At 49.6% G+C, this 20,998-nt stretch overlaps 2 protein-coding genes across 5 annotated transcripts; one reads left to right on the top strand and one right to left on the bottom strand.

Moving 5' to 3' along the window:
• Positions 1 to 479: 479 nt before the first annotated feature.
• Positions 480 to 7,630, top strand: TMPRSS12 (transmembrane serine protease 12). The gene is made up of 5 exons (XM_041468244.1): positions 480 to 570; positions 1,547 to 1,745; positions 4,126 to 4,397; positions 5,772 to 5,914; positions 7,314 to 7,630. Exons 1-5 carry the CDS (start codon positions 480 to 482, stop codon positions 7,557 to 7,559), a joined length of 951 nt encoding a protein of 316 aa, XP_041324178.1. The 3' UTR covers positions 7,560 to 7,630.
• A 559-nt stretch (positions 7,631 to 8,189) lies between these two features.
• On the bottom strand, positions 8,190 to 20,898 carry ATF1 (activating transcription factor 1). 4 transcript variants are annotated; one of them, XM_041468201.1, is made up of 9 exons: positions 20,687 to 20,898; positions 16,335 to 16,448; positions 14,978 to 15,106; positions 13,570 to 13,670; positions 13,142 to 13,272; positions 12,267 to 12,446; positions 12,014 to 12,173; positions 10,983 to 11,136; positions 8,190 to 10,879 (listed from the first exon to the last, which is right to left on the bottom strand). In XM_041468201.1, the coding sequence occupies exons 2-8, from the start codon at positions 16,443 to 16,445 to the stop codon at positions 10,992 to 10,994; spliced, it is 957 nt and encodes a 318-aa protein (XP_041324135.1). In that variant the 5' UTR covers positions 16,446 to 16,448; positions 20,687 to 20,898; the 3' UTR covers positions 8,190 to 10,879; positions 10,983 to 10,991. The 4 variants fall into 4 exon arrangements, with proteins under 4 accessions (XP_041324135.1, XP_041324133.1, XP_041324137.1 ...); XM_041468199.1 differs by having other exon boundaries at positions 8,190 to 11,136; XM_041468203.1 differs by having other exon boundaries at positions 8,190 to 11,136; positions 16,379 to 16,448.
• Between the last annotated feature and the right edge of the window lie 100 nt (positions 20,899 to 20,998).

Below are 20,998 nucleotides of genomic sequence, written 5' to 3'. Positions count from 1 at the left end.
TTGACTCTGCAACAGGGATCCTTCAGGTGCTCCCCACCTGAAGGGGCTCCCCACCTGTCACTGGGGCTCCATGGCACCTGCTGCCCCCTCCCCACACTCCCTCACGGCTGCTCCACCGGATGGAGCCTGAATCCCAAACATGACCCTTGGCCCAGGCGAGGGTGAGACCCTTTGACCCTTGGCCCAGGTGAGGGAGGGACTCCTTGACCCTTTGCCCGGCTCAGGATGAGCCCCCTGACCCTTTGCCCGCTGAGGGCGAGCCCCCTGACTCTTTGCCCGGCTGAGGGCTCCCTGCAGGCGGTCGCTGAGGGCAGGCCGGCCCCTCCCGCCCCTCACCGGCTCCTCCGTCCGCGCTCCCGCGCCGTCCCGGCCGTCCCAACGGCCCGGTGCCGGTGCCGGTGCCGAGGCCGGCCGTTCCCCGCGGGGTTCCCCGCGGGGCTCCCCTCAGGCCCCGCAGCCATCTTCGGCCCTCGCCGGCGATGCGGCGGGCGCGGCCCGCGCTGCCGCTGCTGCTGCTGCTGCTCGCGGGGCCCCTGCCCTGGGGGGCGGCCCCCACCGACCCTGTGGACGGTACCGGGACCCAGCGGGACCCAGCGGGGCCGGGCCGGGGCGGAGGGGTCGGGGAAAGGGGCAGCGAGCGGGGAAGAGCCTGAGCGGAGCGGGGCTAGGGGCGGCGGAAAAGTCTGTCGTTTGTACAGAAATCTGGTGAATTCCGTAAAGCAGCGGCGACTGAGCGCGCTTAACCGCAAATCTATACACCAGAAATACACCTTTGTCAGATAAATACGGCGTATTTCACATGGGCGGAGGAAGTCCCAGGTTCCCCAGACGCAGGGGTCTGTGAGGCAGCGGGTCCTGCAGGACAGAGAGCCGTGGCATGGTTCTGGCTGGGACGGGGAAAGCTTACAGCCCAGCCAGTGCCACCCGTGCCAGGGCAGGGTCACCTTCCGCTGTCCCAGTGCCCCAAGCCCTGTCCAGCCTGGCCTTGGGCACTGCCAGGCATCCAGGGGCACCCACAGCTTCTCTGGGCACGCTGTGCCAGGGCCTCACCACCCTCACAGGGAGGAATTTCTTCCCAATATCCCCTCTAAGCTTCCCTCTGGCAGTTGTCCCTTGTCCTGGTACTCCAGGCCCATTTATATGCTCTCTCTCCATCTCTCCTGCAGCTCCTTCGGGCACTGAAAGGCCACAGTTAAGTCAGCCCAAAGCTTTTTTCCTCCAAGCTGAATAATCCAAATTCTCCCAGCCTTTCCCCACAGCAGATCTGCTCCATCCCTCTAAACAACTCGGTGGCCTCGTCTCCAACAGGTCCATGTCCTTCCTGTGCTGTGGTGATGCTGGAGATTTAAAAATCCAAACCCAAAACAAATTTTAAAAAAACCAAAAAAACAACACCAGCAGCAACAAAAAAGGCCCACCAAACCCCCCAAACAACAGAAAAGAAAGACCAACCCATAAAGCCACAAACCCACAGCACCCACAAACGCTGCCCCAGAAGCGGAGCTGTGCCCTCCAGGCTCTCTAAGGAGCCCGTTGTATTTTGCAGAGTGTCAGCAGCAGCTGCCGGTGGCCCGGAGCGTGGCGTCCTGGATCGTGGGGGGCCACGAGGCCCCGGAGGGCGCGTGGCCATGGCTGGTGAGCCTGCAGGTGCTGCGCGGCGGCGTCCGCTTCATGCACCTGTGCGGCGGCGTCCTGCTGAGCCGGAGAGCCGTGCTGACCGCCGGCCACTGCGTGGATGGCAGGACGTACGTACTGGGGTGACCCCTGGGCACCAGGCTGAGCCCCCTAGGCACCACGGCTCCCCTGGGCACCATGGCTCCCCTGGGCACCATGGCTGAACCCCCTGGGCACCATGGCTGAACCTCCTGGGCACCATGGCTGAGCTCCCTGGGCAGCACAGCTGAACCCCCTGGGCACCACAGCTGAGCCCCCTGGGCACCATGGCTCCCCTGGGCACCATGGCTTGAGCTCCCTGGGCACCATGGCTGAGCCCCCTGGGCACCACGGCTCCCCTGGGCATCATGGCTGAGCCCCCTGGGCATCACAGCTGAGCCCTGGGCATCATGGCTGAGCCCTGGGTACCACGGCTGAGCCCCCTGGGCATCATGGCTGAGCCCCCTGAGCACCACGGCTGAGCCCTGGGCACCACAGCTGAGCCCCCTGGGCACCATGGCTGAGCCTCCTGGGCATCATGGCTGAACCCCCTGGGCACCATGGCTGAGCTCCCTGGGCACCATGGCTGAGCCTCCTGGGCACCACGGCTCCCCTGAGCACCATGGCTGAGCCTCCTGGGCACCACAGCTGAGCCCTGGGCACCATGGCTGAGCCCTGGGCAGCACAGCTGAACCCCCTGGGCAGGAGGAAGGAGGCCAAGGGCACCCAAGTTGTGTCACAGGGTGGCCAAAGGAGCAGAGCAGAGATTGTCCCCCTGTGCTGGGCACTGTGAGGCCCCTCCAGTGCTGTGCCCAGTTCTCCCCTCACAGCAAGGGAGGCACGCAGGGGATGGAACAGAGCTGGGCAAGGAGCTGGAGCACAGGTCTGATTGAAAAAATCTCCATAAAGTCCAACCTCTGCCTGATCCCCACCTTGTCACTAGGCCAGAGCACTGAGTGCCACCTCCAGTCATTCCTGGGACACCTCCAGGGATGGGGACTCCACCAACTCCCTGGGCAGGCAGCACCAGGAATAGTCAGTCAGGAATCATAAATCAGCATCAAAAAATCTTGGCTGTGCCCTTCACCTGGGCCAGAATTACCTGTGTTGTTTCTAATAAGGGGCTGTTTGGTTTTGATTAATAGAATGACAGAATGAGATACTGGATGAGATCTTCTTGTCCCACCCCTGACTCTGGGCTTTTCCAGCTCTGGAGCAGGAGGACCCTCTCCCATGCCAGGTTTTCCCTTCCCTTCCCCAGCCCACTCCCCCAAAGTTGCTTGGGCTGCTTTGTTCCACAGAGTTCTGATTTTTCTGGTTAATGGAGTTTTCTCCACCACAAAACGTTGTGATATTTACATTATAAACACTCTAATTTATCAGTTTTAACACGATTTCCTTTTTTCTTGTTGATCAGAACCAACAATTTGGCACTTAAGGGTTTGTTTTTTTTTTGACAATGTGGCAATAACTCCTCAGAACAGATTTTTAACTGCACTTACAGCAACTCTGGAGCATTTCAGCTCCCAGCACTGGTCTCTTTTCCAGCTTTTACCACAGTTGCACAATCTGCATCTGTCAACATGGACTGTTGACTCAACCATGACCTGGGGGAAAGTGAACTGTAAAATCTGCAAAACTTGGAATTTTGACCTTTATCAGGACTTTGTTACATCAGCTTCTTGTTTGCATTTAACAAACATTTATTTGCAATATAATTTCTCTTTAAATTATCAATTTAATTTTTACCTTAATTTTGGAGGCTCATTTGAATTTTATAGCTCATCCCAGGCCAAATTCAAAACTAATTTAATAAAGGTTTTTTTCAACGTACTTGACTAGAAATTAGATCTGAATGACTCTACCCCTGTTTATAAATTCATTATTAACTTGATAGTCATTATTTTATTTCTAGATAATGGATTCCCCAGGTCTAGGTGCAAGTAGAGTCTTTATGAGCACAGTGGAGGATGAGCATCCTTCCTTAATCCAAAATAAAAACATGTTTTCAGCTTTTTCAGACTATTATCTCCTGGTGGTCTCTGCTGAGATGGGGTGGCAGGCAAAATCCGGATGTCAGCTTAAATCCTTAATCTGAATTTTCCTTAACACCAGTAGGCAAAGGCAGTGTTCACATGGGGAGAATGGTAATGAGGCAAATTTGTTCCGGGAAATATTTACTATGGAATTTTCAATGTATATTCCTAGAGGTGCATAAGCAAAAGAAAACAGGGATAGAGGGAATATTGGGAAAAAATTTCTCCCTGTGAGGGAGGCCCTGGTATAGAGTGCCCAGAGAAGCTGGGATCCCTGCAAGTGCCCAAGGCCAGGTCGGACAGGGCTTGGAGCAGCCTGGGACAGTGGGAGGGCTGGGATGAGATGAGCTTTAAGGTGCCTCCAGTCCAACCATTCCCGGATTCTGTGAAAACAAACAGTGAAACCAGTGCAAAACCCAGGTGAATTCTCCCGCAGGGATCCGTGTTCCTGGCGAGCCGTTCTGGGCGTGCACAACCTTCAGAAGCACAGCCCTCACACAGCGAGGAGGAGGATCAGGAGGATCATCGTGCACTCGGCCTTCAAGAGGGAAACCTTTGAGAACGACGTGGCGGTGTTCGAGCTGAGGTCGGCGGTGCGCTACAGCCTCTACATCCAGCCCCTGTGCCTGCCCCCGGCTGCCCTGGTGCAGCCCTTGGAGAACAGCTCCGACTGCTACATCAGCGGCTGGGGACGCACGACCGAGAAGGGTACTGGGCTCTGGCCACGGCTGAAACCCTCCTGTGTCCATCCTCAGCACTCGCCCAGCTCCCCGGGTTTACAAACTCACTTTGTGCTTGGATCTTAGAGGCTCCTCCTGTTTGCATCCTCAGCACTCGCCCAGCTCCCCGGGTTTACAAACTCACTTTGTGCTTGGATCTTAGAGGCCCCTCCTGTCTCCATCCTCAGCACTTGCCCAGCTCCCTGGGTTTATAAACTCACTTTGTGCTTGGATCTTAGAGGCCCCTCCTGTCTCCATCCTCAGCACTTGCCCAGCTCCCTGGGTTTATAAACTCACTTTGTGCTTGGATCTTAGAGGCCCCTCCTGTTTGCATCCTCAGCACTCCTCACCCAGCTCCCTGGGCTGATAAACTCACTTTGTGCTTGGATCTTAGAGGCCTTTCCTGACCTTTCAAAGGGGAATGGCACAAACTGGAAGAGGACAGGTTCAGATTAGATATTGGGAAGAAAATCCTCCCTGTGAGGATGGGGAGGCCCTGGCACAGATTGCCCAGTGCAGCTGTGGCTGCCCCTGGATCCCTGTAAGTGTCCAGGGTCAGGCTGGACAGGGTTTGGAGTAACCTGGGACAGTGGAAGGTGTCCCTGCCTGTGGCAGGGGGTTGGAACTGGATGATCTTTAAGGTTCCTCCCAACCCAAACCATTCTGTGATTCTAACTGGATTTGCTCAGGTTATGGTCTCCTCACACAATGTCATTTAACTCTGCAGTGAGGATCTGCTCTCAGGGGTTTTCCATCACAAGCAGGTTAGACCCACACAGCTGTAACCACCAGAATAGATTTCCCAGCCTTTCTTCCAAGTATAACATGAAAAAAAGGAAAATAAACTCAGCTGATTTCGGATTCATGGTGCAGGTCAACGTGGGCTGCTGGAAACAGCTATTATATTGTAAAGCAACAATTCTGATGCCACATATTGTGAACTGAGGGGTTCCCATAGGATTTATGAATGACTACACCCCCTCCAGTTCTCTCTTTACTCCCACTGGGCACAATTTCAATGCCAGTTGGTGTGTGGGAGTTTTGGGGTCAGCTGAGATTGTATGAGCCTGTTTGATAAGTCACCTCTGACATTTTGAGCACAGCAGGTGTATTATCATTGATGCTTCTTCTGAGGAAGAATTGCAAAATCTACAGGAAACCCAAGTCTTCAAACCTTTAACCCACTCAAATTCCAATCTGTTGGCAACAGGCAGGGTCTGTGTCACATCCATGTCTAAACATGTCCAGGAACACACCTAGGCTGGCAAAACAAAAAAAAAAAAACAAAAAACCCAAAAACCAACAGTAAAACTGCTACACACCCAAGGATATTTCACCTTTCTAAATTCTGTCTCCTTTCAAGGTAAAATCTCACCTGTGCTAAAAGAAGCCCATGTGGGAATCCTCCCTCCCAGCCTGTGCAACAGCTCTGAAGGCTACGCGGGGCTCGTGAACAACAAAGCACTCTGCGCCGGCTCCTGGGCTGGAGGCACCGACACCTGCCAGGTGAGCAGGGAGGTGTGCCCCCCTGCCAGGGGAGAAGGGAGGTGTGCCCACCTGCCAGGTGAGCAGGGAGGTGTGCCCACCTGCCAGGGGAGAAGGGAGGTGTGCCCCACCTGCCAGGGGGGAAGGGAGGTGTGCCCCCCTGCCAGGGGAGAAGGGAGGTGTGCCCCACCTGCCAGGTGAGAAGGGAGGTGTGCCCCACCTGCCTCGGTGGAACTCCCAAGCCAGAGGCTCAGCAGCATTGTGATTTGTAGCATGATTAATTAAAACAGCAGAAATACTAACTGGAAAACATGTCAAATGCAAAGGAAGCATCATAAAAGGGTAGGATAGTGATTGCAAAGCAAAAACATACACAAAGAATTTGGTGATATTGGAAAGGTAACAGGAATAGGTGAACAAAGAGGAAGGATAAAGAAAGCAAAATATTTATACCGTAAAGGCGTCAGTAAATTATATATGAGACAAAACATTGGACACTGTACCATACATACAGTGTTCATGAAGCACACGTATGTCTCACCTGTTCTTATGCTGGAGAGCAGCACTGGGCACAGGCAAGGCTCAGGGAGATGGTTCAGGGATAGGGCTCTAGGAGGTGGCTCAGGGATGTGGCATGATTTTTGTTTAAATTCTGAGCAATCACCACCTTTTTCTTGGAAAAGCCAGTTCTCAGGTGCAAAGCACTGGCAGAAGCTGCATCACCAGCTGGGACATGGAGACATTACTAATTAAACTCCATAATGTATCCTAAGTGCTTTGTCTGATACACTTCCTGCTTCTCTCAGCAGTTTTCCCTGAGCAGGTGACACGGCCAAGACAGAGGATGTGTGTTCATTACTGTGTGTCTTGGAGCTCCCACGCCGTGTGGACAACTTCCCCAGTTAAGGGAGGAGTGAAGGTTTAGGTTTAGGTTTAGGCATGAAAAGGTGCAGAGAGAAAACAGAATCTGAGTTAAAAGGTACTAAAGCAGTGCAGGCCTGGGGCTCTGGTCAGTGCAGTCTTGACCAGAATCAGGAGGAATTCCTCCATGGAAAGGGTGGTCAGGCATTGGAAGGCGCTGCCCAGGGAGATGGTGGAGTCCCCATCCCTGGAGGTGTCCAAGGAACAGCTGGACGTGGGTGACAAGCACTCTGCTCTGGTGACAAGGTGGGGATCAGGTTGGACTTGATGGTCTCGAGGGCCTTCCCAACCTCAGGGATGCTGATTCTGTGTCTTTCAGCAACACCAGATTGACCTTGAGTTGTCCATGAGGTACCGCCCACACGTTACTGTCACTGTGACTGTCCGGTTAACTGAGCCGCTTAAAATAAATCTACAAAATAGACCGATTACTGCCTGAACCGTTCCCTGCAAGCAAACCCCCTTACATGCTACTGGTTTTTGTGGTGTTCATTTGTAGGGCGACAGCGGGGGCCCCTTGATGTGTTACCACCCTGACAACAACAAGTACTACCTCATTGGCATCGCCAGCTTTGGGGTGGGCTGCGGCCGCCCCAGGTACCCCGGGATCTACGTGCGCCTGTCTCAGTACGGAAAATGGATAAAAGCAAAGCTTCTGTTGACCAACAAGACTCGGAACCCCGTGAGCACCACACTCACCATCCTCCTGACTCTGGTACACACAGTGATCGCACAGATTTTGTAGAGGGTCCTCGTGGAGCTCTGTCCTGCCTGGAAAAGCTTGGAGAAACCAGCTCCCTCCTGACTGACAATAAATCCAAGAGCCAAAGGATGTGCACTTACTTTTTAGGAGTCATGTTTGCCATTGTATTTTTTGTTTCCTGCCTCTGATATCCACACTGACAGGAGAGGAAGCAGTAACAGCCTCGGCACTAATAAGGAAAATTGAATATAGAAATGTTACCGACTGGAAACACTTTCTTCCCACCCTATTTCTGTGCTTTTCCAGCCATCAGAAGGTTAAAAACACTCAGTGACGCCACCAGGGTCTGGGGAGGGCAGATGCTCCCTCTGCCGGGTAAAAACCAGCAGAGCACACTAAGGTTTTAATTAACCATTTAATTAACCAAACCTTAACTGTGGCTTGGCTTATTGAAAACTAAGAAGGTAAAAAAGCCCTGCAGGAAGGTAAAGGCTGTTCTGTACTCATGATTTTTAGCACTGGCAGGTGTGTACAAGTGCCATTTAATCCACTAAAATTGACTATTATTTATTCCTGGCTATCATATGACTTGATCCCACACAGGTATTCACACCTGGTCACCACCACTGCAGCTCTAACTTCATTAAAAATAAATAGGAACCAGCAGAATTATAATATTTTAGCGACTTTATTTACCAAGATCAAAATTTGCAACCATTAATTGTTTCAACAACTATTTACAGTTCATGGAAAGCACGGACTGTTTGGAACCAACCAGCAGAACAGCATCAGCTGCTGCATCTCTTACCCTCAGGAATGAGATTTTACTCTTTAAAATCGAGATTTGAAAGTAAATCCAAACTAAGAACTTCATGATCAGTGCTTAAAGAGCGAACCTGTGTTACTGTTTAATATTCTCGTGATGAAAAATCAGCTGTTCTTTCCAACACAGTATTTTAAGAGTGTAAAAATTGACTCCTGGTGTGTCTGGCAGGACAGGTGCTTCCCTTGCTGGATACAAGAAGAATTGGCCACCAGGTTTTTACAGTCTTAACACTTGATAGTTTTTGTTTATTATTGTTCCATCTTACAAAAGGAAAAAAGAGAACACAGTGAGGATCAGCTACCACAGAGTTCCCAAAGCAGTTCAGAACTGTAGGTCAAACCCTCTCCCACATGCCAGGTTACACAGAGCTGAGGAAAGGTCCAGTTCTCTGAGGTGCACGTTCCAGGCACATTCCAGGCTGTTCAATTCTCCTGAAATTCCACCAAAGAAACGGGAAACACCAACACCTCTCCAGGAGCAGCTCCCTCAGTTTACGACTTTCCCAGCCTTATTTCTGATGTGTCACAAAGCTTTTTTTTTCTGACATGATGGCAACCAGGGGTCCCACTCCAGCCTGGCCTAAAGGAAACGCACTGGCACTTGTGCCCACAACAATCAGAGGCTTAGGAACTTCAGGGAAAAAAAAAAAATATCCTTTTCTAGCCCACTAACCAGGAGATTGTGGAATGCAGATTCCTCATGGCAAAGAGCTCTGCTTGCTATAAGTCCATTCATTCCCAAAGGAGTAAAATAAAAAATACTGACTGACCATGGGATTACACATCCAGGGAGGGAGCACAGCTTGGAATTCCATCCAGATCTGAGCTAGCACGACACACACGGAGCTCTGACACCTCAGCACAGTCCCTTGTGTAATTCCCGCTGACAGAACTGGAAGCAGGATTCAATCCCAGCTAGGGAAATGGTTTATTACTCATGCAAGAAGCACTGCAGTCACCTGCAGCACCTGCCCAAGACCAGGGCCTGACCAGCAGGGTCACACCTTGCCCAGGACCGTGTCCTCACCAGTACCATGTCCTGCCCACCAGGCCCCCAGCCAGACAGCCCTGGGGGTCTCCAAGAAGGGAGATTCCCCAGGAAAAGGAGTCCTGATCATGTCAAACTTTTGTTTTTTACCTGAAACAAATTTAAATTGTACAAACTGGACTCTCTGACACAATGAGATCTAATGTGCAGATATTGTTAACTCTGGGGAGTAAAAAGCCCTAATTTCTTTTTTTTTTTCCCTCTTTTTTTTCCCCCCAATACTCTTTAGGATCCATTTTTTTCTGCAAGTTGCCTACAGACGTACAAAATTAATTCAAGTATCTCCTACACCAAAGAGGATCTCATTTGACTTTGTACTATCCATAAAAATATATCCTTGAAAATCTGGTTCACAAAATATTTCATTTGGTTACTAAAATGAAAGATATAAACTGTCAAAATACGTATAGAAACTCAATTTCAGGTTTTGTAAAGATCACAATTTAGCTACAAAATATACCAACCATCTCCCTGTTTGCAATATAGTATTTGCTTACAAAGATACCATTACTTTGCAAAATAGCTCCTACCTTACAAAATTAGGCTGGAAATTGTAGTTTTGCACTACTTCCAGCAATAAACCAGAGATTAGAACCTCATAACCCTTTGGTATAGATCTTCCATTTTTTACTACATCATTTTTCTTCTATTTGGTTTCATGTTCCAAAGGCCAGGAGAATCCCCAGCCAGGACAAGCACTGAGTGTTTAATTGTAGATATGATCAGCACACAATTTAATTTTCAATGATCGATGTTTCTCATGCCCAGAACTAAGAACAAACTCCTGTGAAATTAAAAACTTTGAGAAGTTAAATCTCAGAAATTCTTCAGAACTGTTGTCACCCATCCTTGTCCCTCACACTGTGCTTTAAAATCACTGATGTGTTGAATTCTCTGCGAAAATCAACACAATTTTCTGTGCCTCAGACATTTCCAGGACCAGGCCTCTTGCTGCCTTCTGCAGATCCTTCCCCAATCTGATAAACACGGCAAACATGGAAAAAAAAAAATCATCCCAACTTTTAAAATTGTCATCTGAGAAAAGAGTAAAAACATAATTTATACCTCGAGCAAAGTATCAGCTTTTTTATCATCTGCACCTGTAAATACCAACTTACAGGTTAAAATAAAAATATTTACAGACAAATAACTGAAGGAAAAAGGCTTGAAAAAGAGTAAGAAATCAAAACATACACTGGTTATAAATGTTACTAATAATGTCAGCTATGGCAAGGATTCTGTTTCATCCATGTTTTCTTTGTAACCAAATTTTGCCTCCCTTATTAGAGGCATTCATAGGAATTTTCAAAGAAACTCTCATCACCTGCCTTGCCACACGTGACTGTCCTTCCGCTGTAGCTGCAATCTTGAATTCAGCAGTTTCCAGTTGTGCCAGCAGGAATTTTGGTGAGGTCTTCTTGTTTCCTCTTTGTACTTTGTCACCAACATGTTGTAAAGAAAATCTATAGAGTCTTTTGAGCTGTGAAATCTAGGTAGAAAAGTTTCATTTTTGACCTTTCATCTAGTTTAAAAAATTCAGTATAAAAAAAAAATTCTCCTCTGATATTTCACCAGTCCCCAAAGGTTTTTACCTTCTCTTCTTACACACTTTTATGACAGTAAAGATCTTTCAAAGTTTTTAGCTCTTCAATTAGAGTTTTGTTCTGATTTTCCAGGACTGCCACTCGATTTTCCAAACATTTCACATACTCCTTCTTCTTCCTACGGCACTCCCGGGCAGCTTCTCTGCAACAGAGAAGCAGAGTTCTTGATTTTAGACGTGACATCTGTTTTCTGAACGTCACAATACTGACCAACAGGAGAGAGCTGAAACTGCAGTGAGGAACAAAACCCAGCCAAAACTGCCTGAGGAGAGCAGGAAATTCAGCAGGATCTGGTAACACACGTGGCAGCCAATCTGCAGGGGAAAGCCAGTTTTGGCTTCTCCACACTGTGAGACTCAAGGGAGCATGTCTTGGTCATAACTTCCCATGTTTGGGTCACAATCTCCCACAAGCCCAGGTGTGCTCAGGTGGGGAAGGAGGCCAAGGGCACTTGGGCTGTACCAGCCATGGTGTGGCACAGCAGCAGGGCAGGGATTGCCCCCCTGTGCTGGACATTGTTAAGGCCCCTCCAGTTCTGGACCCTCACTGAAAGAGAAATATGGATGGGCTGGAGCACACCCAGAGCTGGGAATGGAGCACATGGAGAAGGGTCTGGAGAACTCCTGAGGGAACTGGGAAAGGGGCTCAGCCTGGAGAAAAGGAGGCTCAGGGGGGAACCTCCTCCCTCTCCACAACTCCCTGACATGAGGGGCAGCCAGGGGTGGGGGGCTCAGGCTCTGTTCCCAGGGAACAGGGACAGGACAAGAGGAAACGGCCTCAAGCTGTGCCAGGGGAGGTTCAGGTTGGACATCAAGGGGATTTTTACCATGGAAAGGATGGTCAGGCATTGGCAGGGGCTGCTCAGGGAGGTTTGGAGTCCCCATCCCTGGATGTAGCACTCAGTGCTCCGGTGGAGATCTGTCACAGCTTGGACTTTATGATCCTGGAAGTCTTCTCCAGCCTCAGTGATTGCACGTGATTAAACTCACCAAGCAAGCAGCTCAGGTGCACTGACGTACCTGTTCTTCATCAGCCTGATCTCTCGTTTCAGCTGTGGGTCATCTGTCTTGCTGCTCTGGGATGTCAGAGTGACAGGGGACGTCATCACCACGGTCTGGGGCAGGGAGGAGGTGGTGGGCGTGGTGCGGATCTGGTAGGTCTGCATGTCCCCAGAGGCAGCTAGGGGACACAAACGGGGACACAAACGGGGCAGCATTAGCAGGTGGCACTCACGGTGACGGGGGTGTAACCACGTCCCCAGGGGGTACTCACTCTGCACCACCACCTGGTTGCTGGGCACCAGGATCTGCTGCCCGTCCGAGGTCTGGGCGTACTGCAGGATGGTGGTCCCGGGCTGGGAGCCACCGGCGTTGGCCATGGTCAGTGTCTGCAGCCCCTGCACCCCGTCTGCCCCCGGCCCCGCCAGCTGTAGCCCGTTGGCTGCGATGGCAACTGTGAGGGAAGGCACAGGACAAGAGGATTTGTAGCTGTGCAGCAGAAAATACAGGTGAATCACAGTATCCTAGAACGGGTTGGGCTGGGAGGGATCTTACAGCCAGTGCCAGCCCCTGTGCCATGGCAGGGACACCTCCCACTAGCCCAGGCTGCTCCAAGCCCTGTCCAGCCTGGCCTTGGATCTGTCAGGGATCCAGGGGCAGCCACAGCTTCTCTGGGCAATGTGCCAGGGCCTCTCCACCCTCACAGGATAGAGAGGAGCAGGTATGAAGCACCACAAACACCAAGTGGGAACATCAAAAGAACAAACTCTAATTTTTTTTTGTACCTCTCTGATACCACAGGAGCCTTTTAGTGTGGCCTATAATATTATACATATATATACATAAAAATATACATATATACTTATATATCTATTTCTGTGTCTTCACTGATGTATTGAGTTAAATCCAGCAAAGAACAATGCTGTGTGCTCCATACCAACACCCTTAAATGAGTTAATTTGCAAAATTTAAAATTACAGAGCACTGAGCTTATCTGAAGTCTGTAGATATCAGGTACTTCTATGTACTAACTTTATTGACTACCAGATAATAATCGACTTTTGTCCTTCATCTCACTCAAACACTTAATGAAAACTGCATTTTGAGGCAAGTAAAAGAAAAACTGTGAGGATATTTTGGGTAACATACTGTACTGTCCAGTGCTTGTCTGGTAGATGGGCGTGGGAACGGACATGGAGGTGACAGTGGAGACCCCAGGACTTTCCTCATCTCCTTTTCTATCCCGTGTGTCTTCAGAAGAAAGATCTTTCAAAATTTTTCTGTGGAAAAAGGAGTCTGACATTTGACTGCACTCCTCACTTCAGTAAAATGATACAACTGAGCAAAATTACAGCTGGTGAACATTTTGCCCTTTACAAAATCCCGCTGAGGTCAATCTCCAGTTAGTGGAGTCAAAGTTTCCTCACTGCAGTGATGGCTCAGAAAGTTCAGTGCATGAACAGATTCACTGCATGTTTCAAGGGAAACAACCTGGAGGACAGCAGAATATTGCAAATCACGGGAAGGGGCTGTTGTTTTGGTTTCAAATAAAAACACCAAGTGTATCACACCCGTACCGGTAGGATGGACGGCGAGCCAAGATGCCTCGAGCCTTCTGAGAGGAGCCAATGCTGTCTGAGGAGTCCTGAGAATCCTCACTCTCAGACAAGGAAGATACCTGGTGAGAAAGGGAACAGGAGCACCAGTGATGTACAGGACAAACACAGAAAGCACCTGGAATCATTTATGCAGAAAAGGAGCAGTGGGGTTTGTTGGTCAGAATGTAAAAGTCCAGTGAAAAGAATATTTAAGGTAGCAGCATATCAGGGAGTGAATATGCAAAGTACTATCTACAATTTTCATTATTCCACTGTGTGCTCATCCAGCTCGACGTGTTATTTTGTCTCTGATGCTCCTTATTATTGAACAAAACATTTATTTGCTCTTATCTGTGTGCCAGTAACAGAGTGCAGAGGAATGCACAGAGCTCTGGGAAAAGCCTCTCACTGAACTGCAGACACAGAGCAGCCTATGATCAGCAGGGAAAAAAACCTGCTCACGTTGTACTTTGTTTTTCCCTCCATCAAGGCCACACAGTGTTCATAAATTACAGAAAAGAAATTAATCCAGTCAGTGGAGACTGTGCAACCAGGGGGAGGGAAAAGGAAGGAGACTTAACAGAGACACGAGCACCAACAAGCAGCCAGTGCAGATGCCTGAGTGCTTTCAGCAGTGACACGTTCTCCTCTCCCTGCTCTGATGTTACAGCAGTGACAGCTGACAGTCCCTGCCAGGTTGGCTTCTCATGGCTTATCAATTTAGTGTGGTGTGAGGAGTGTGGGACAAGGATCAGGGACAAATTCCTGGGTTTTAGGGCAGCTCCTCCCTCGCCCAGCTGCCAGGGCAGTGGTTTCCCAGTGGAACTCCAGGTCCCCAAGGGCCCTGCAGCAGGGACTGAGAGGAGCAGGAACAGACTCACTGGAACTCCCTGGGCACCTCCTGGAAGGGACTCTTACAAAAATCACATGGCAAGTGAGTAAGAGACACAAGCAGAGACTTGGGTACCACTGGAAGGGAGTTACAGCACAGGAGAGCACCCAGCAGCTCATTCCCCTTCATGCAGCTCCACCTTGCCCAAACACTCATTTTAATCCACTACTGAATTATTCTATTATTCCCCACTCCCCTCTTTGGGTGTCAGACCCCACCTGACTCCCAGGGCACCAACTACAAAGCTGTGGATTGGACTTTTTTTATAAAGGGAGGTGACATGAAATGGTTTCATTTTGACTCCACAGGTGATTTTCCACGAGGAAGAATTTCAAGCCCAAATGAGGGATCACACAGGACTGTCCTTGGATTGCTCACTGTCTCTTACAGCAGGGCACAAAGGCAGCTGGGTCAGAGAAGCCTCTGCACATCTTTTCCCATCTTTTCACCTACATAACTGCAGATGTGGGGTATTTAAAGCCATTGTGGAGTTACCTGCACGGTTTGCACCTGAGGGGAGTGGATCACAGAGGAGGACTGAGCTGTCTGAATGACTCCCTGGACCTGGACTTGCTCTCCAGGAAGCTGAACGACTGTGAGGGGAGCAGAACCTCTGAGAGACATCTACAACAGACAAAAACCATCAGTAAAACCTTTGTGCCACAGGACTCAGGAAGTGCAACACGTGTAGGAAAACCATTAGCAGCTTATTTTAATTCTAATTAAGTCACAAAAGTACCTTTAAAGATGCACATTTTTTAGACATTATTTGCATATGAAAAAGGCTGAAAGAGGTCGTTATTTCCTCTGGTTGGAGAAAAATCAAATGTGGCATTATGTCACACAATCAAATATGTGATATTATGTAACATATTAAAAACATGAACATGCTTCAGCTTCCTAGAGGATTTGCAGTTTTGGTGTTGAACTCGCATGAGTCTTTACACTTTAATTCAATTTACATTGTTCACATTTCCATATATTCCCGAAACAAAAATAATTCAAGCTATACATGTAGATTGTAAGTAAAGAACCACTTCTGTAATTAAATTCCTTCAGTATTTTTATGAATCTGAAATACACGAGAAGGGATCATTAAATACATGAAGGGATCATTAAAGTACACACAGCTGAAGTTCCATTTAATGCTACTTTTGTGTCATAACTTACAATACTAAAGGACAATCAGAATTTTATACATATAAAAACAGATCAGAAAACCAGCCTGGAAACAAACCCCAGGACACCAGCTGATATTCTCTCCTTTCCTATATCTAAATTTTGCAAGAAAATCCCAATTGCCTCCACAGGACAAACAGTGGATGAGCTGTAAAACATTGCTTTTTCCTGGGAAAACCCTCCTGGAAGGATTCACTCTTTCACCAGTTCTAAGGGATTCATGTTAAAGCTCTGACACGGATGTTACCTTAGAGGAAAAACCTCAATTTTCAAGTTCATGTGGTTTATTAGATTAAATATGTTCACGTTGGGCTAAAATCCAAGGGTTTCCATGGTGCTGAGTACCCAGGATTGCTGCTACTACAAAAGGAGCTGGAAATGCTTTTTCTAAGGAAAAAATGAACCCAGGCCCTAATTTTATTCCTGAGCAGCTCCTGTGGTCGACTAACCCCAAATCTGGGCTGCACTTTTGCATTGTACAAACACAAAAAAAAAAGCTTTTAAACACTTTTAAATTACTTTTATGTCACCCACCATCAAACAAACACATTTTTCTTAGCCTCTTTCTGTTTTTTCTTCTCTTGAGTGCTTCCAAGAATGGATCTAGTTTGCAGCACATAAAACTGGCTCTGAACTCCCTGAAATGTTTGCTGAGATCCAGCCCAGGCTTTACCTGTTGAGCAATATGAGAGAGCTGAGCTGCCTGGAGGGTTGTACCTTGTACAGCTGAGGGCTGGGACGTAACAGAGCTGCTGCTGCCGCCCTTGTGCACCTCTTCCATCATCAGCTACGAGAAAACCAGTTAAATGCAGTTAGTAATGAATTTGGACAGCAGACAGGTGCCCAGTTCCAGCAGTGTTTATACCCTCAGTGCCTGATGATTCTGCTCTCACTGGGATGTGTTGAATGAGCTCTTTGCCCTGTGTTGCCGTTATTAAGGCACAGCCTGGATTTTTGTCACTTCCCAGCAACACCCTGAGCCCTTCTGTGCCTCCTCAGCGGGAGGGACCTTGCCCTGCTCATCCCTGTGGGTTTGGGCAGGTGAAGCCCCACACCTTGGGTCACCTCCTGAGGCCTGGGAACAGCAGGAGTCCAGGCTGGGAACAGAACAGGTTTGGTCTGTGCTGTGAAGGACACACAGAATCATGGACTGGTTTGGGTTGCGAGGGACCTTAAAGCCCATCCAGTGCCACCTCCTGACATGGGCATGGACACCTTTCACTACCCCAGGCTGCTCCAAGCCTTGTCCAACCTGGCCTTGGACACTTCCAGGGATGGCACAGCTCCAGCTTCTCCGGCCCTGTGCCAGGGCCTCACCACCCTGTTATAATCCCATCAATATCCAATTCCTAACATCCCATCTAACCCTGCTCTCTTTCACTTTGAAGGATGATCCAGGAAGAAAATCAAGATTCTTTATATTAAAGAATATCTTTCTCTAAGTAAGATAATTTCCAAAAATATTTTAGCCAAGCCACCAGCCAAACCTATTTTAAACTATCTGAAGGTGTACAAAAACAAACCAGGGACTCAAATCAAAGTGAAGAGAACACAGTTTTGAATTTTAAGAGTCACTCTGTCTTGATGTAATGCAGTCAGCAACACTTCTCTCATGTCTAAGATTTTATATTTAACTGTTCAACGTCTTGCCAGCACCCCCCCTCGGATTCTGGGGGATTCAGGGATGCACAAAAGCAGGTTTCAGCTGGGGGGAGTGGGCGGACCAGCCGGGAGCATTAAAAGCTGATGGGTGAGTGTTAAACATTTTGTCACAGAAGGTTTGAAAGTGTTGAAAGGACAGTTGCTATGAGACTGGAAATTACATTTCTTTCTGTGGAAATGTGAGTCATTGATTTTTCCCTGCTGAGCCCAACCACAGCACGCAGCCCAATGAAGGCTCCTGGGGGGAAGAGTCAACCAAGAGCAGAGTCCTGCTCCTGCAGCCTCACTGCTCTGAGGGGTCCCACTGCAGGACCCCCAGAAAAGCCACCAAAGCAGGGCTCTGTAGGGAGAAAACAGGTGGCTGGCTGATACAAGAGACTGTGATTGATGGAGCAGCTCTGCTGAGAGGAAAGGCTGGGAGAATTGGGATTGTTCAGCCTGGAAAAGAGAGGCTTCAGGGTAAATGAATTGTGCCTTTCCAGTACCTGAAGGAGCTGCAGGGAGGATGGAGAGAGCATTTACAAGGGCCTGGAGTGACATGGGGACATGGGGAGTGGCTTCCCACTGGCAGATGGCAGGGCTGGATGGGATATTGGGAAGGATTCCTCCCTGTGAGAGCGGGCAGACCCTGGCACAGGGTGCCCAGAGCAGCTGTGGCTGCCCCTGGATCCTTGGCAGTGCCCAAGGCCAGGCTGGACAGGGCTTGGGGCAAGCTGGGATGGTGGAAGGAGACCCTGCCCATGGCAGGGAGGTGGAATGAGATGTTCCTTAAGGTCAGGCCTCTTCCAGCCCAAACAAATCCATGGTTCTGTGTGTCCTTTACAGCACAGCCCAAACCTTCCCCAGCCAATGATGCAGCTTCCCAACATCCTGGTGGCTGCAAACATCGACCACTTCAAGATTATGAGCAGAATTCATGACAAACCTGCAGTGGGCAAACTGTCCTCAAACACAGTTTTAGATTTTATAAAGCAAAATCTACATGTTGCACTCTGCAAAGTGTCCCAGGTAACCAGGGCCCCTCAAACCGAAATCCAGGAAGCAGCAAAAATGACAATAAATTTCCAGTGCTACAGAAAGCTCTGCTCATTTCTGTAGTGCAAAACCACAGCCTGCCCTCCCTGCTCTCTGCTATTAGTTTCTCTATCTTACTGTTCCATGAAAGACTCAAAACAGGCTGCAAGAAACAGTGAAACCACCCCAAAGAAACACCCCAGGGGGAAAGAACAGAGGGTTTTGCTGACCTTTCTCTCACTGGTGTGAAGATCTGCTTACAGGAATAAAAGATAAAGTATTTCCCATTAGAAATAGGAGTTTTGAGTTTAGTTCATCTCTGCTTGCTCTGGACTATTTAATTATTCATCCAACATCAGTCAATAAAAAGATTTAGCAAGGATTGCAACAAGATGGAAATTCATCCTGCACCTCACGGCCTGGGGATGTGAGTGTCACACAAGACTCCCCTGCCTTTTAACTTTATTTAGCTGGAAAACCAGGAATTTCCCCCTGGAATGGGAGAAAAACCTCAACCTGCAGGTCTCAAGCTCTAAGAAGCACCAAAAAGGGTAATACTTGAGAAGAGTCACCCCCTGGATAAAACTGCTCTGGCAGCTGAATTTGATTTATTTAGCTGAAAGCAGGTGCTCTCTTTGGGGTGAAAGAAGAATTTTGCTGTCACAGAGCACTGACAAGAGGAGCAACACCAAGGCTTTGTTGTCCAGAGGATGATTATGGTCCCAATCTGTACAAACACCACTTTTTTATAACCAGACAGGTAAGGGTGACGATTTTCACAGTAAACCCAAAGTCTCCATGCAGCTCCACCTCAAAAGTAATTTAACCGAAAGGATTTTGCAGCAGCAGCTCATGAAATTTGCTTTAAGGAGCTCCTAAAATTCTGGGCATCATCTCCCTGCAGCCAAGAAAACTCATCCTACTTCAAACCTGAGCCTCAAACCCACCTTCCTTTGAAACATAAACAGGAATGTCACAGCTCATCGGGACACATTTCATTTCTCAGAGTTCACAGACACCCTCCAAACACCTCAGAGTGCATGGACCACCACACAAACCCACCAGGAGCACCTAACACGCCCAAGGAGCATCAATTGGAAAAGAAAACCCATTCCCACAACTTCCACTGATTCCCTAATTCTGTAAATTCCCTAAAATGCTACAGAGAGCACCAGAGGAAGAAAGCAAGTTCTGTTTTGCAAACTGAGTAGAAGAAGGGTCTGAATGATGTTTCATCACTGAAATATTGTAAGAGCCAATTGTTTGTATTTTTTATAACGTCAGAAATCAAGAATATTTGACACAATTTTATTCTCAAATAGTGACTGGAGTCGAATTCTGACATTTACAAATTGTACAAAGGGATTTCAAAACGTTTTCCTAAATGATACTTAAGTAATCTCGGGGAATTTGGGGTCCTCAAAATCAGCTGTTTTCAGCAGTGAAAATATTCTTTACCTAAATTTGCCATTAAGACACTTGGAGAAAATTTCCTCACCCAGAAAACTCTACTTTTTTCCTCCCAGAACTCAGTAAAAGAGTAAAGGGCAGCACATCCCACCAGATGTGCCAGAGTGCAAGTGAGCAGCCTCGAGTCAAGGTGCCCAGTCACTGCTCCAGATTCCATTCCAAAAACACACAAAGTTATTCCTTAAAACTCCAGGAGCACTTTCCTCAAAGGATTTCTCCCACTCCCCTCCACCCAGCACCAGCCTGTACAGGAACATCCCCTGACAGGAGCTTCGGAAATAAACGCTGCAGCCTAAAGATGTCAATATTCTATCCGCATCAGGGATCTGATGGTTGTGAGAGAAAAACAGCCCAGAAATCATTTACACCATCATTTCTATCATTTATACCGCCCTGGATCCACCCGATTCTTACTGAGCACCGAAGTCAAGGCTCAGACAGAGGTCTGGGGCAAAATTCATACAGAACAGGTAACGACGCCCATTAACGGCGGTTTAGTTAGAGATAAAACCGAGTTTGTCACCGGGCAGGGCTCGGAGATCCAGCCACCGCTGGCCGGGACCGGCCGGAGCCGCGGTCACCCCCAGAGCGCCTTTCCCCCATTCCCGAGGGGAGCGGGCCCCGGGGCCCTCCGTCACCCCCTAGAAGCCTTTTCCCTCATCCCCGGAGCGAAGGGGCGCGGGCCCGGCAGCAGCCCCAGGCCGCAGGGCAGCGCCTCAGGCCCGCCTGCGGTGGGAACTCCCCGCGGTTTCCGCAGCGGCCGCCGCGCCGAGGCCGCGGCCTGCGCCCGTCCCCTCACGGCCCGCGGGGGCGGAGGGGGGAGGAAGAAGCGGCGGGCGGGCCGAGAAGGACGGGGCGGCCTCCCCAACCCGCGCTTACCTCAGAGCCCCGCAGGGCCGCGCGTGGGGAGCGCCGGAGCCGCCGCCGGGTCCCGGCCCCGGTCCCGGCCCGGTCCCGCCTCAGGGAAGCGGCGCCGGCGGGGGGGGCGGGCCGCGACCATAGAGTGCGCGCCCAGGGGCCCCCGCCATAGAGCCCCAGCGGCGCGGAGCGCGCGGGCGCCGGGCTAGAGCGGCCGCCTGGAGCCGGCCCCGCCCGGCCGCACCACAGAGAGGAGGCGGCAGAGCGCCGCTGCCGGGCGCGGCGCGGGAACAGCGCCCCCGGCGGCGGGAGCGGCGCGGGCGGAACCCCGCG

The sequence above is a fragment of the Pyrgilauda ruficollis genome, unplaced genomic scaffold, assembly GCF_017590135.1.
Source record: "Pyrgilauda ruficollis isolate IOZ18807 unplaced genomic scaffold, ASM1759013v1 scaffold215, whole genome shotgun sequence".
Taxonomy (NCBI): domain Eukaryota; kingdom Metazoa; phylum Chordata; class Aves; order Passeriformes; family Passeridae; genus Pyrgilauda; species Pyrgilauda ruficollis.
Note: the sequence above shows the minus strand (reverse complement) of the source record. Positions and strands in the feature narration are given on the sequence as shown.

Excerpts from the sequence above, each read along its gene's own strand:
- TMPRSS12 (XM_041468244.1), top strand. The coding sequence starts at position 480 with ATGCGGCGGGCGCGGCCCGCGCTGCCGCTGCTGCTGCTGCTGCTCGCG. Across the intron at positions 571-1,546 it reads CCCCACCGACCCTGTGGACG|AGTGTCAGCAGCAGCTGCCG; the intron begins GTACCGGGACCC and ends TGTATTTTGCAG. Across the intron at positions 1,746-4,125 it reads CACTGCGTGGATGGCAGGAC|GGATCCGTGTTCCTGGCGAG; the intron begins GTACGTACTGGG and ends ATTCTCCCGCAG.
- ATF1 (XM_041468199.1), bottom strand. The coding sequence starts at position 16,445 with ATGATGGAAGAGGTGCACAAGGGCGGCAGCAGCAGCTCTGTTACGTCC. Across the intron at positions 13,273-13,569 it reads GCTCGCCGTCCATCCTACCG|AAAAATTTTGAAAGATCTTT; the intron begins GTACGGGTGTGA and ends CTTTTTCCACAG. Across the intron at positions 12,174-12,266 it reads CAACCAGGTGGTGGTGCAGA|CTGCCTCTGGGGACATGCAG; the intron begins GTGAGTACCCCC and ends TGTGTCCCCTAG.